Source organism: Solanum pennellii, chromosome 5 (genome assembly GCF_001406875.1).
Source record: "Solanum pennellii chromosome 5, SPENNV200".
Taxonomy (NCBI): domain Eukaryota; kingdom Viridiplantae; phylum Streptophyta; class Magnoliopsida; order Solanales; family Solanaceae; genus Solanum; species Solanum pennellii.
In genome coordinates this window covers 72,626-85,677 of record NC_028641.1, presented here as the reverse complement: position 1 = coordinate 85,677, position 13,052 = coordinate 72,626, and the positions used below count along the sequence as shown (strand labels likewise).

Below are 13,052 nucleotides of genomic sequence, written 5' to 3'. Positions count from 1 at the left end.
GCTTTGAAATCCAGAGGCTACAATAATTCCTTGAATGACTATTCCTTGTTCTATAGAAAACAAGGTGTTTCCACTGTGTTTTTAGCTGTCTATGTGGATGATATTTTGCTTACTGGAAATGATGTTGCAGAAATTGATCAATTGAGAGTTTATCTTCATAATCAATTCAGAATTAAAGATCTGGGAAAGCTACACTATTTTTTGGGCTTGGAAATTCTATACACAGACACTGGAATGCTTATATCACAAAGGAAATTTGTACTTGACCTTCTCAAAGAGTATCAATGCACAGAACACTCCAGTCTAGCTTCTCCTCTTGACTCTTCAGTCAAGCTTAAAGCCAATGAAGGAAAACCTCTGGAAGATCCCAGTTCATACAGAAAGTTAATTGGAAAATTAAATTTTCTCACCAACACCAGATTGGACATTGCATATGGAGTACAACACCTGAGTCAGTTCATGCAGGATCCTAGAGAGCCTCATATGCAGGCTGCGTTTTACTTGCTTAGATACCTTAAAAAGGATCCAACCTTAGGCTTGTTCATGTCTTCTACTAATGACTACCAGGTCCAAGCTTTTTGTGACTCGGATTGGGCATCTTGTCCTGACTCAAGGAGATCTGTTACTGGCTATATTGTGCTGTTGGGATCAAGTCCTATAAGCTGGAAATCGAAGAAACAAGAGACTATCTTTCTTTCTTCAGCTGAAGCTGAATATAGATCTATTAGAAAAGTAGTTGGAGAATTGGTATGGCTAAGTCGATTATTTGAAGAACTAACTATACCATGTACGAGTCCTTTTCCTGTTTACTGTGATAGCCAGTCAGCTCTACAAAAATCCTGTATTCCACGAAAGAACAAAACACATTGAAGTGGACTGCCATTTTGTACGAGCTAAGCTTCAAGAAGGGTTGATTTCGTTACATCATATTGGCACAGGGGAACAACTTGCTGACATTCTTACCAAAGCACTCACAGGAGTGAAACATGCTGCAATATTAAGCAAGTTGGATCTTCTCGTCGCACCTCCAACTTGAGGGGGGGTATTGATATTTATACACGTCAGCAGTTAGTTAGGATACGTCAGCAGTTAGTTAGGACACGTCAGCAGCAGTTAGTTAAGAACTTTCAATTTGTTAGTTGCAGGCTGCGTTAGTTAATGCTGCACATTTTTGTTCTGTTAGAAGTTAGTTGTATATATAGTTCTTTTGTTCATTGTAATCAACACACATTCATTTTTCCCCTTTAGCATTCTATCAATGCAGATCAGAAGATTGTTCTTCTCTTAATTCTTTCTCAAGCTCCATCAATGGAGTTTTGCTATTAGCAAATGTACTCTGTTTTACTGCTTCTTCTGTTTCTTTGTTTTCTTCGTTTCTTCTAATCTCAACAGATCTAAGAAAGTGCAAGAATATTAGTTAATGTCATCGACGATTTTGACACATGACATGTGAGTATTGACTTAGTATTTTAGGACTATTGTGGAACTTTCCCATGGGCTACAACCTTCTTATTATAATCTATAAGTAGTTGATCTTTCTCATTGTAAGGATATTTTGATTTTTAAAATTAAAATATAATAATAGTATGCACTTTTGTTGATCACCAAACATATCTTTTATTTGTCTCAGTCTTATTTGCATCTTTATACGATGTTATTCTCAAAGTCGGGACTTAGAGTGACTCACTTGCAAAATTGACTCTTTTACTCTTTAACTTGACCTCTATGACTTATATTGTATAGATTTTAGGGTAAACAAAAAACTATCACCTTTTTAGACGCAAAATTTTAGTTATTCTAGAAATTTATCATTCGTATTTATTATGACATCTTTTCTAGTTGACACAAATTGGGGACGTATGCAGAAATGACCTTATCTGGGGTCACTCTTTAAATTTTGTCCCCTTTTAGTTTAGTGGTTAGATGTCCCCTTTTAGTTTAGTGGTTAGATCTGTAAGAGAAAGAAACTCATCCAACTGTTTCTAAATGCCAAATTTAGCTCACTGGTTTAACAACTAACCGTATTCAAATAGTTGCTCCAAAAAAAGGCCACCATGTGCAAATAATGTTGTTGAAGTGAAATTTGCTACCATTGCACAAATTTAAACTCTAATTTATTCACTCTTCCACTATTATTACAATTATTATTATCAGGAGTGAAAATCGAGAGATTCATTTGAATTTTCTTTTACAGAAAAATGATATTATTTAAATATGATTAAAAGTTTTTTTATATAGAGGAGTAGTAAATATTTTTTGACTTCTTTATTTGTTTATTTATTCATACCATGAAGTTTGAACGTCTTTAGTGAAAATGTTTTATATTATTTATTATAATGATTATTAATCAGGGGCAAAGCCAGATAAAATCAAAAAATTCATTTAAATTCTCTTCGGCAGAAAATGAAACTATTATTACAATTATTAATCAGGGGAGGCATTAGGTAGCATCAAGGGGTTTATTTGAGTTCTCTTTTGAAAAAATTAACATTGTTTAAACATGATTAAAATTGTATTTTATGTATGTAATAGATGTTGAATCTTTTTTTACTTCTTTCTTTGTTTATTTATTTTTATCTTAAATTCCTAAGTGAAAATCTTGATTCCGTGTCACTGAATCAAATGCAACCTTAATTGGAAATCTGGAACATCTATTTTGGCATTTAACAAAGACTTGTTGACTGACTTTGTTGTTTGTTTAATTCAATCTTCCATAATTCAAGCATGAACTAGTGTTATAATCATAGAGTGCCTTCTTATTTTATGTCACACTTGTACGTTTTATAATATTTCTTTTACACAATTTGTGCGATACTTAGCTGTAGGTTTAGCCAATATAAATCACTAAATGAGTAAGGACTACTTGGTGTCAATTGAAATTTTCAAAATATAACTAGTATTATATTATTCCTAATAATTTTTTTTAAGTAAATGAACGAATTATGAGTTAAGTAAAAATGAAATGGAGGTAAAAACATTTTTCTTTTAAACAATTATTTTGTCGATGCCCACTATCTCTAACGTGACACTATTCAAGTCAACCATGTTAACATTTTCAAAGTCGACCACCTTTTTTTCGAAGTCTTCCACCTCCATGCTTGTTTGCAAAAGTTTTTTTTTTTTTTTAAACACTTAATATTATAATAACATTCTCTTGTCCTAGATAGTATTCAACATTTGTAATGAAATGGTACATAAAAGTCTATGTCTTGGTATATCTAGAAAAGAAAACAGTCGACCAAAATTGATATTGAAACTTGACTACTGATTACTTTAATAAGGAAGGTTTAAATTTTTTTTGATGAAATATTGATTGATTCTTAATTAGAAATGCAATGTGAAAAAAAAACTTAACCACTCTTTGATGTATACTACTCTCATGATTCAGTCTATCAATCGTATGATCACCTACTCTAACATTTAAATAGAAAATTATTATTACTCAATCTAAAATTGGAAATGCGAAAGTAAATAAAGCATAAGAAATCTCTTTAATAGTTTAAAATGACTGTGAAAAATTAAGTCCAAGAAACATCTTTTAACAATGAAAACCCTTCGATCTAAACAAATACAAGAGCTTAGGGTTTAGGGATATGACACAACTTCCATGTAAGAGCAAAGGCAAAATAGAAGTCGTTAGAGATCATTATCGTCTTTCACCTAAGAAACATCACTAATCATTCAACCAGACTATACCAAGGGACATATAGCAAGAATTTTCTTCTTTTAGAGAGTAAGATCAAGAAAATTTATCATTTTTATACCGATATTTTTATGAATATTGTCTTAACACGTCTCAAACTTCATAAATTTTCTACAGTTTCCGTGACCAAATATTTTTCCAAAAATTTGAAACAAAGTTTGACCTCCCTCATAAGGGACCTACCCCAAATTGTTCAATAATATTATCATATAATGTGCAAGTACACTAATCTTTACTATAAGACTAAGAATGGAATAGCGTAAGATAATTCACAGGACAAATCCAATAGACTTCATGTACTAGATTCCTCCTAGATCAATGTTAGATGATACAAAAAATGTTGACTGAGTCTTTATTGTAATACTTCAAACAATTTGCATTAGTTACTAACTTCTTTAATATGCAACTGCTGTCGAGAGGAAGAATATTACTCCCTCCTTTAATTTTTATTTGTCACCTATTTTATAATAATTTTTTCATTTTTACTTATAGCTTTTGACATATTAAGTAAAAAATTTATTATTTTATATTTTACCCTCAACATTAAATACTTAATAAAATATTTATATGATCAACAATTATTCTTTTCACAAATATGTTGAATCAGATTAAATTGTCACAAGTTGACCATCTATAACTTGTTGATGTGAAAAGGGAAAAGTCTACTTTCTCCGCCTCACGAATGAAAATAAAGTCATAGAAACACATCCTCCTTTTGCGACATCTAAAACTGAAAAATCACATTCCATGAGTGCTTTATAATCGTGTAAACTAGTCAATTTTAGTACGATTTACTTTTATAAATATTATTGAACAATTTGGGGCAGGTCCGTTGTTGAACAGATATAATATAGTTTGTCATTATACACTTTTGGTTCTTTTTAACTATTAGTACATTCTAATTTTAAAAGTTGTGTGAAATTTCTCCGAACATACTTCGCCTTTGATTAATTAATAGGGGCTTTTAGGGTCTATTTACAAAGGATATTATAATATATAATACTATTACATATGGTAAAAATTTAATTAATTTCTTATCGACTCGAACAAGACCACGGGTAGTAGATTCCTTTTGAGTCAATGTACACATAACAATGCAACCACTAGCAATTAAATTCCACCAAGGTCAATGGCTTTTATAAAATAATAAAATAAACTACCAAGTGTTTGCTACAACAATACAACTCTTACCACTTTATAGTTTGGTCCATAAAGGGAATTTTGATTTTGAATCACTCAAATAATTCCCTTCACACTGTGCTAGATTGAGCATGTGGTCACAAACAAAAAAAAATCCTAGAAATCAAACTGCACATTTTTTGGAATTTAAAATGGCATAATCAGGTCAATTGCAAGTAATTCTATATGATAAGATTGTATTAGTAAATAGTAACTCAGATCATAAGTCAACGGTAATAACATGTTAAACTATACCTATAATTTAAAAGTTCTTTACAGTGTGAGCTGTCAGGGTAGATGTAATTGTAATGTGTAGTTTCACCAATGCCTGTGACTTCTAAGACAAGATGATGACAATTGTGAAGCATAATCTTTGATGAAAATTACTAATCACTCAAAACTCGAAAATTGAAAATTGAAAACAGTAGATATAGTTTATTGCAACTGCTGCAGAGTTTTTTACATTAGAGAAATGAAATAGATTATGACTGGGATATTCACAAAAGGAAGTTGAATATATCAGTAAAAAAAAATATGAAAATGGAGGAGAGTGAGTAGTAGTTAATCACAGAAAAAACTTGAGTTGGCCTTTGCTGAGAACAAAATCAAATACCCATTCCAGATGATCAACTTTTAGTTTATCTAGGCTCTATCCAACTCTCCGTCAATTTATTCCCAGAAGATTGTGTCGAGGAGCTTGGTTGGCCGAAAAATCTTTTCCCATGCAGATTAAATGGACTAAATTCTGAACTACCAGAATTGAGGAATGGTGGCTGTGTTGGCTGAGGAATTTCATGGTTCTCGCTGAGCATTTTCACGACACTTGACATAGAGGGTCGTAGTTCTGCTGATGCTTGTACACAAACAAGACCTACTTGAAGCAGTTTAGATGCCTCCTCTTTATTGAAGTTACCTTCTAATAAAGGGTCAACTGCTTCATTACATTTTCCCATCCCATACAAGTTCCACAGCTAGAAACCACAATGACATGAGTTAAGTAAATACTATTAATGTCCGTTAAGGAAAGAAAAAGTAGTACCTGTTGCAGAAGAGAATTAGTGTTCTTGAAAACGTAATTGTTCTTCTTTCCACACACGACTTCAACAACAAGAACTCCAAAACTATAGACATCAGCTTTTTCAGTCAGTATGCCACGTACAACGTACTCTGGAGCCATGTAACCGCTGCAATGCCAAAACCAGCACTTTCTTAGTATATTGATTAAAGAAAAAGTAAGGAAAAAGGTATTGAACTTACAGAGTGCCAGCAATAGCTGTGCTAATATGGCTCCTGTCTTCAGGAAATAACCTGGCTAGACCAAAATCAGCTATTTTTGCTGTGAAATCTTCATCTAGAAGAACATTGCTCAACTTTATGTCACGGTGGATGATCCTTAATTTCGATTCTTCATGAAGATAGGTCAATCCCTCAGCAGTACCCAATACAATTTTGTATCTTTGACTCCATGTAAGTGGCTGAAGGTTCTTTGTGTCTGATTCAGTGCAAAACAAAGACATTTACATAATGAGATAACACTACACCAATTTAACATTTCATAAATTAAGGTGGATTGGATACTTACCAAAGACGTAATCTGCAAGACTATGATTGGGCACATACTCATACACTAGAAGACTTTCCGGCCCTGTAATGCTGCAACCCAATAGCGTTACCAAGTTTTTGTGATGAATGCCGCTAATCAAATTGACCTCATTAAAGAAATGATCAACCCACTGCCTCGTATTGAAGAAGAGCCTCTTTATAGCAACAACCTGCCCATCTGGCAAGATCCCCTATTTCATGTATAAACACGACTATCGTCAGGCAAATCTCATTAGTATAAGAAAAATGAATATAATGTTCAAAGAGAATTACCTTGTAAACAGAACCAGAACCTCCTTGTCCCAATTTATTCGAGTTGTTAAAGTAATTTGCTGCCTTCTCCAGAGTTTCATAGGAAATATTCAGTTTTGATTTATTAACCGTTCTTATGAGAGCTCCTAGCTGCTGCTTCTCTACATCATCAAAGCAAATTCAATTCAAATTGCCATTTGATCAATCAGACTTAAATGAGATTTCTTGTTTCAGAAAGAATGAAAATGATTTGACTAAGAAATTAGTACCTCTCTTTTGTTTCAGAATCTTCCTCCGCACAAAGAATGAAACAGCCGATACAAATAGCAAGAAAGCAGAAATACCCAGAGTTGTTGCAAGAATAACAGCCAAACGATTCGATCCTCCTGATAATTAATCAAAATACGACAACATGAATGACATAATTTTGTTAAACATTGGCCAAATACATAAAATTGATCCCTAAACTTGTTGGGGTTTTCCCCTCAGGTATCTCAACTATGTTAGTTTCCTATTGAATCACCCACAATAGAAAAGTCAATCAAAATCAGTCAAATTATGGGTGGTTCAATGATTTAATAGGAAAATGGCGTAGTTGAGGTACCTGAGGGGGAAAACCCAACAAGTTTAGAAAATTTGTTCATGAGTTCGGCCTTAAACATTCTATTTTATCACGGCTTTTAAAAGATTCATTGTCTGCATTTGCATGAATGCTGATTTCACTCTTCATTCATGTATTTATAAGGCAACCATTTCAACTTACCAGATAACAAAAAGAAACATCATCACAAGTAATGAGATAGTTATTAAATCCTGGAATGGAACTAAAATTCAAGAAATACAAACTACCACATTTTAAACAGATAACAAGAACAACTTTTCAAGAAATATTGAAGTCACCTGGATTTCCAACCGCCCTTTTTCAAATCATTTCCAAATGATAAAGTAGTTATCTTTTTTTTAAAAAAAAAAAGAAAATATATATATTTAGGCAGAACAAGTTGAACTTTTTCTTGCTCTACTTCCAATAGTTATAGGCTTATAGCAAGTATCATTGCAAATCATACAAAAACAAAATTAAACATTTAAAATCATTGGATAAGATTAAAGTAACTCATGAAACCAAGAAACATCGCAAGCATATGTTATATAAGATGTTATAACATTGAGTCTAACTCTACTCCAAAAAAGCTAGTTCATACATACATTGAAGAAAGAAGATACCTCCATTTCCAGCTGGTGGAGTATCAGTAGCAGAATTATTAAAGAACCTCTGAGTAGAATACCTAACATAACAACCAGTATTCAACACCCTTCCTTCTTCCTTAGGAGCACAAGAACCAATCTTCAAAACTGCATCAGAAAGACACCTTCGACAAGCACTTCCATTCACAAATTCCCAACATTGAGCTAAACCATAAACACTCAAATTCCCACTACTCACAACTGCAGTCAAAAACCCATCATTCCTTAAACCTCCAAACTCCAAATCTCTCACCAATTTCCCAACATTATCACTAAACAAACTCTGATTCCCAGCAAAACTCTTGTTCCCACAGATGGTCCTATCAACAGAACTCAAACTTTCATTAAAAAATCTATAATAATCATACCTTAAGAAACACCCATCATAATATAATCTCCCACCAGTAACTAATCTTTGAAAAGGTAAGCATCGTAGGATTTGAGTTTTGCACTGAGCAAAACAGAGATTACAATCTGTTTGTGATAAGTCCTTCATACATTCACCAAACGCATAAACTGTATTATTCCCTGTTCCATTAATTACTGCTCCAAATTTCTCTCGCCCCACTAATGGCGTAATGGAATCCATGGCTTCTAGAAAACTTTCTACATAAACTTGTCGATCGGATTGTGCAGCTGTTCTGTTTGCACAAATTAGAGCTGCTTCTGTTGCTCTTGGATCACAAATTGAAACATTTATCAACGAAAATAACGTAAATACAAAAAAACATTTTGATGAAAACCCCATTAATGAAGGAATTAAGCTAAGAGAATTGAAATTTATGACATAATTTAGAGCTACAACTTGCACCTGAAAAATGGAAGTTTACTTTTTTTTTTGTTCAAGTTTGATAGTATGGTGGCTGGGGTCCATGAGCCATCGATGCTGACAAGTTGGGAACTTTTTTAATTTAATAACATCTTGGTATTTATCTTGTTGACTTTGAAAAATTGAAAGAGGTGTGATCTTCTATAAAATTTATGAATAAATTTCATTTAAATACTTAGCTACTCGTTTCAGGTAAAATATTTTCCTAATAAAGGCAATTTCGTATTTAAGGAAATTTAAAATTGATACCTCTTAATTAAGTATGAAGGAGTACTTATCACTACAATACAATCTTTGTTGGTTGGAAAAAATTTATCCGCATGAGTGTTTACGTAATTTAATAAAGTAAAATAAATTATTAATTTAAACACATGATATGCATATATTAATTTGGTATAAACACTTGGTGTCGATAAGTTTTACCCGAGACCTAGTTTAGAAATAAAAACAATTATTCTTAGTATAAAATAACTATATAAAATTATTATAGTCAAATTTGAAGTTCTAATATATATATTTTATTTATATAGAAGAGTGAAAGAGGAGGACGACCAGGGGTAAATTCATAAATAAACAAAATTTACAGCTTAATAGCAATTGTACTTCGTGCATAGGAAGTACTGAAATTCCAGAAAAACCACCCAAAATATATATTCGACCAGGGGTAAATTCGTAAATAAAAAAAAATTTACAGCTCAATAGCAATTGTACTTCATGCATAGGAAGTACTGAAATTCCAGAAAAACCACCCAAATTCTAACATATTCTTATGGCCACGTAGCTATCCACACATTGGAAGAGTAAAACAAAACACACAAACTTCTATAAAGGTAGGGCCCATTATTGGCTTCAAAGTTATCATAGTAGTTTTCTTACATTTTTTTAATATACTAATAAGTTAATAACATTAAAAAAATTAAAATACTTTTTTTTTCTTTTTCTTAAAGTAGTGTAACATTCAATCTACTCAATTGTTGTATTTTGTTATTCCTTCTTATATCTAAATATACACACTACACACAATATTCTGTATTAGCCAAAACATAAATTGTTAATTATTACGATTCACAATATTATTTATGTCATATATGATATAAATAAAATTTGGAGAGTTGATTAATTTTTAATTGTTTCAAATATTAAAAGTTGTTAATTATTGTATTATATATATTTTGAATTTTTAAATTTGTTAATTATTATAACTTACATTATTATTTACTTCAATTGCAAATAATGTATGTTACTTCATTTATCCTATTTATGTGACACTGATTGAAATTTTACTTACAAATACAAATATACTCATTAAAATCTCATTAGTTAATTGATTGTTCAGTGTAATTTTTATTTCGTATATAATTAATTGAAACTAATTAAAAACATCAAAATAATGGGTTAAAAGGAAAAGATTAATGGACAGTTAAATTTCTAATTATTATAATTACATATTTTACATAATTTATAAATATATAAAGTTTTTTTACAAAAAATAAGAAAAACTAATTAAGACGAAGAAAATATAATTTTGATATGAATTTAGAAAAGAAAAATATTAACGCTATATATCATTCTACCTGAGAAACAGAATATAAATAAAATAGTGTGTTATATTAATTACTAATCATTTTTCTGTTATTATTTAAGATATATTCCACGTTGAGCTTCATGTAATAATGAGATGCACTTCTTAATTCTAATTTTTACTTGTGAAAAAATAAACTAAAGTATAGATATTTAAGAAAATTACACATAACAATTTAATATAAAAATAAATTATTTTAAAATCTTTAAATTTATATTGCAATAGTAAAAAGAAAACTTAAATTCTAAATCATGAGTATTACCAAGCCTGAAATTTGTTTTTGATTATCTACATTATTATATTACTTTATTTACGCAAAAAGTTTGATTGGGGAAAAGAATGTTGATCAAATTTGATTTCATATTTTTGTTAAAAAAATTATTATTTAATAATAAAAAATAAAAATAAACACTTAAAATTTCTCTATGAAAAATTGATACTAAATTTGTAAGTAATTATATTGGGCCCGTATACGGGCCTTCGGTTATCTAGTATATATATATATATATATATATATATATATATATATGATTCTCTAATTTAATGTTGTACTAATTCTTATCTGTGGAGTCAAATAATGTCCTTGCACCTCAAATGAACGTATATAACTTTCAACGAAATTCAATTCGTTTTTCTAATCTTTGAAGTTTGAAAACTAATTTGGGAAGTTGTAAAATATGTTCACAATAACATTATTTACTTCAAATCCACTTATAAGATTACGCTCTAATATATTAGTTGTTATCTTTATTACTATTGTTAAATAACAGTCTTAATACTTTGGTATTCAAAATATTTTATTCCTTTAATTGATGTTATCTTTTTTGGTCCATGTTCCTTTAATTGTGCTAAGTATATGTTGTAAGGTTAAATAAAAGGGTAGCTGTGTTTCGTGTCAAATCTGATTTGCTTAATATTATGCATTCAACTTTAATATACATATTCTATGTTCTTTTTAGAACCATTTGCTTCCTTTTTTAATATTTCAAACTATTGAAAAAGTTGACACACTTTTTTCAACAATATATTGATGTATGTCTCAGTTTGGAATTGGGGCATGCATGACATTAACATTAAAGCATCTTAAATAAATAAATAAAATTGGAAACATGTAAATAAAATAATTATCGATGTGGTGTGTATAAATGGTTCCTTTTGCTATGGCCAATCATTATTTTTTTTTTGTTGAAACTTCAAAGCCCAATGCAATTGCAAAGATAAGAGTCCACTTGGTCCATACTGGAATTTGGGTTCAGGCCCAAAGTTATCTCGAGGGACTGATATGTAAGCACATGCATTAAATGGAATTAATAATTTTTATTTTAAAAAAATAATACTAGCAAATTTTAGTTAAAGAGTAACGAGAGGGATAATTTTTATGTTAAAACTTCAGTTTTATTTTATATATTTAATATTTCAATTTTTGTACACATATAAAAGTATTAATCATCTTTGTCCCCTCCTTTAAACATGATTGCTTACAATTCAATCTTTGAGTGTTGATGCATTGTTAGTTCAATGTTAGTCTCTAAGTGTTGATGTATTGAGGGATAATTTAGTGAAGTTAAAGGATGAATCTTGTTGAAATTTAGTTTCATATTTTTGCAATCTGTTTTGGTGCTTGAAATTTAGTGAGTTTGTGGACAAGGTTATCTATTTTTTACATAGATATTTCCATGATTATTAGTAAGGACGAAACGGCACCGACCTTACCATTTCCGTGCAACAATAAGACAATAGTTTTGTTATTGCAGCCCAGACCATAATAATAATAACATATATAAATGGACAGTAAAGCTTTTAGAATGATGATTTCAAGTGTTAATAATTAAATTATAGACTTAATATCTGTACATACTTTAGAATATTCTTAATATAAATATATAATTTGAAGCAAAAATTATTGATTTGGTCTAATATGTATATGAACTTCTAGTTCCGTCCCAGATACTAAGTGAGACTTCAATTAGGATAACAATAAACAATTTGGAAAATAGAATAACCGCTTGCTTTATAACAACATTAATAAGTTTGTTTTTTTCTATGGGGAGGAAAGGCACTTTACGAATTAAAAATTGGTCATTTATTAGTGGATAATGAATAGATTAATCTCAACTATAGTGAGTGAGAATCTTGGTACAACAGTTTGGTACTCTTTGCTAATGATAATGTTTCAAAAGTTATCCAAAACTCAAGCTTGTACTACTACTACTACTAATAATAATAGTATTAGTTAATAATATAATCATTCCTTTTATTTTCATTATCGTGATATTCGAGCTAATTTTTACGTATTATAATTAATTTTACAAAATATTTCTTACCTTCCACCAATATTAAATAACTTTGTCCATCAAATTTATCTCCTTTGAGTTTTAATATGACCATTCTTCTTATTAGTTTAGTTTATTAATTAATTTCCACTATGTTACGCTGACCCTAATAATGGACAACCTTATATGTTCACACTTTGCATTAATATTTAAGACATAGACAGCTAAAAGAATTTATCAATGACAAGAAGACACGAGGAAAAGAAGCTGCAATTAAAATTGATATTAAATAATTTCTAAATTATCAGGCCTAACTAATAATTGGGCACTCATAGAGACAAATTATTGTCTCACAAAAAAATATATGAATATATTTATTATGTGTAT

General features: G+C 30.2%; 1 protein-coding gene across 1 annotated transcript; it reads right to left on the bottom strand.

Annotated features, from left to right (window-relative positions):
* Positions 1–5,290: 5,290 nt before the first annotated feature.
* LOC107018896 (cysteine-rich receptor-like protein kinase 3) lies at positions 5,291–8,850 on the bottom strand. Its single transcript, XM_015219483.2, has 7 exons — positions 7,961–8,850; positions 7,006–7,122; positions 6,758–6,897; positions 6,465–6,675; positions 6,140–6,374; positions 5,922–6,066; positions 5,291–5,853 (listed from the first exon to the last, which is right to left on the bottom strand). The coding sequence occupies exons 1-7, from the start codon at positions 8,727–8,729 to the stop codon at positions 5,521–5,523; spliced, it is 1,950 nt and encodes a 649-aa protein (XP_015074969.1). The 5' UTR covers positions 8,730–8,850; the 3' UTR covers positions 5,291–5,520.
* Positions 8,851–13,052: the final 4,202 nt, after the last annotated feature.

Coding starts and splice junctions, on each gene's coding strand:
- LOC107018896 (XM_015219483.2), bottom strand. CDS start 8,729: ATGGGGTTTTCATCAAAATGTTTTTTTGTATTTACGTTATTTTCGTTG. Junction 7,123..7,960: donor TCCACCAGCTGGAAATGGAG/GTATCTTCTTTC, acceptor ATTAATTATCAG/GAGGATCGAATCGTTTGGCT. Junction 5,854..5,921: donor CTAATTCTCTTCTGCAACAG/GTACTACTTTTT, acceptor TGTGGTTTCTAG/CTGTGGAACTTGTATGGGAT.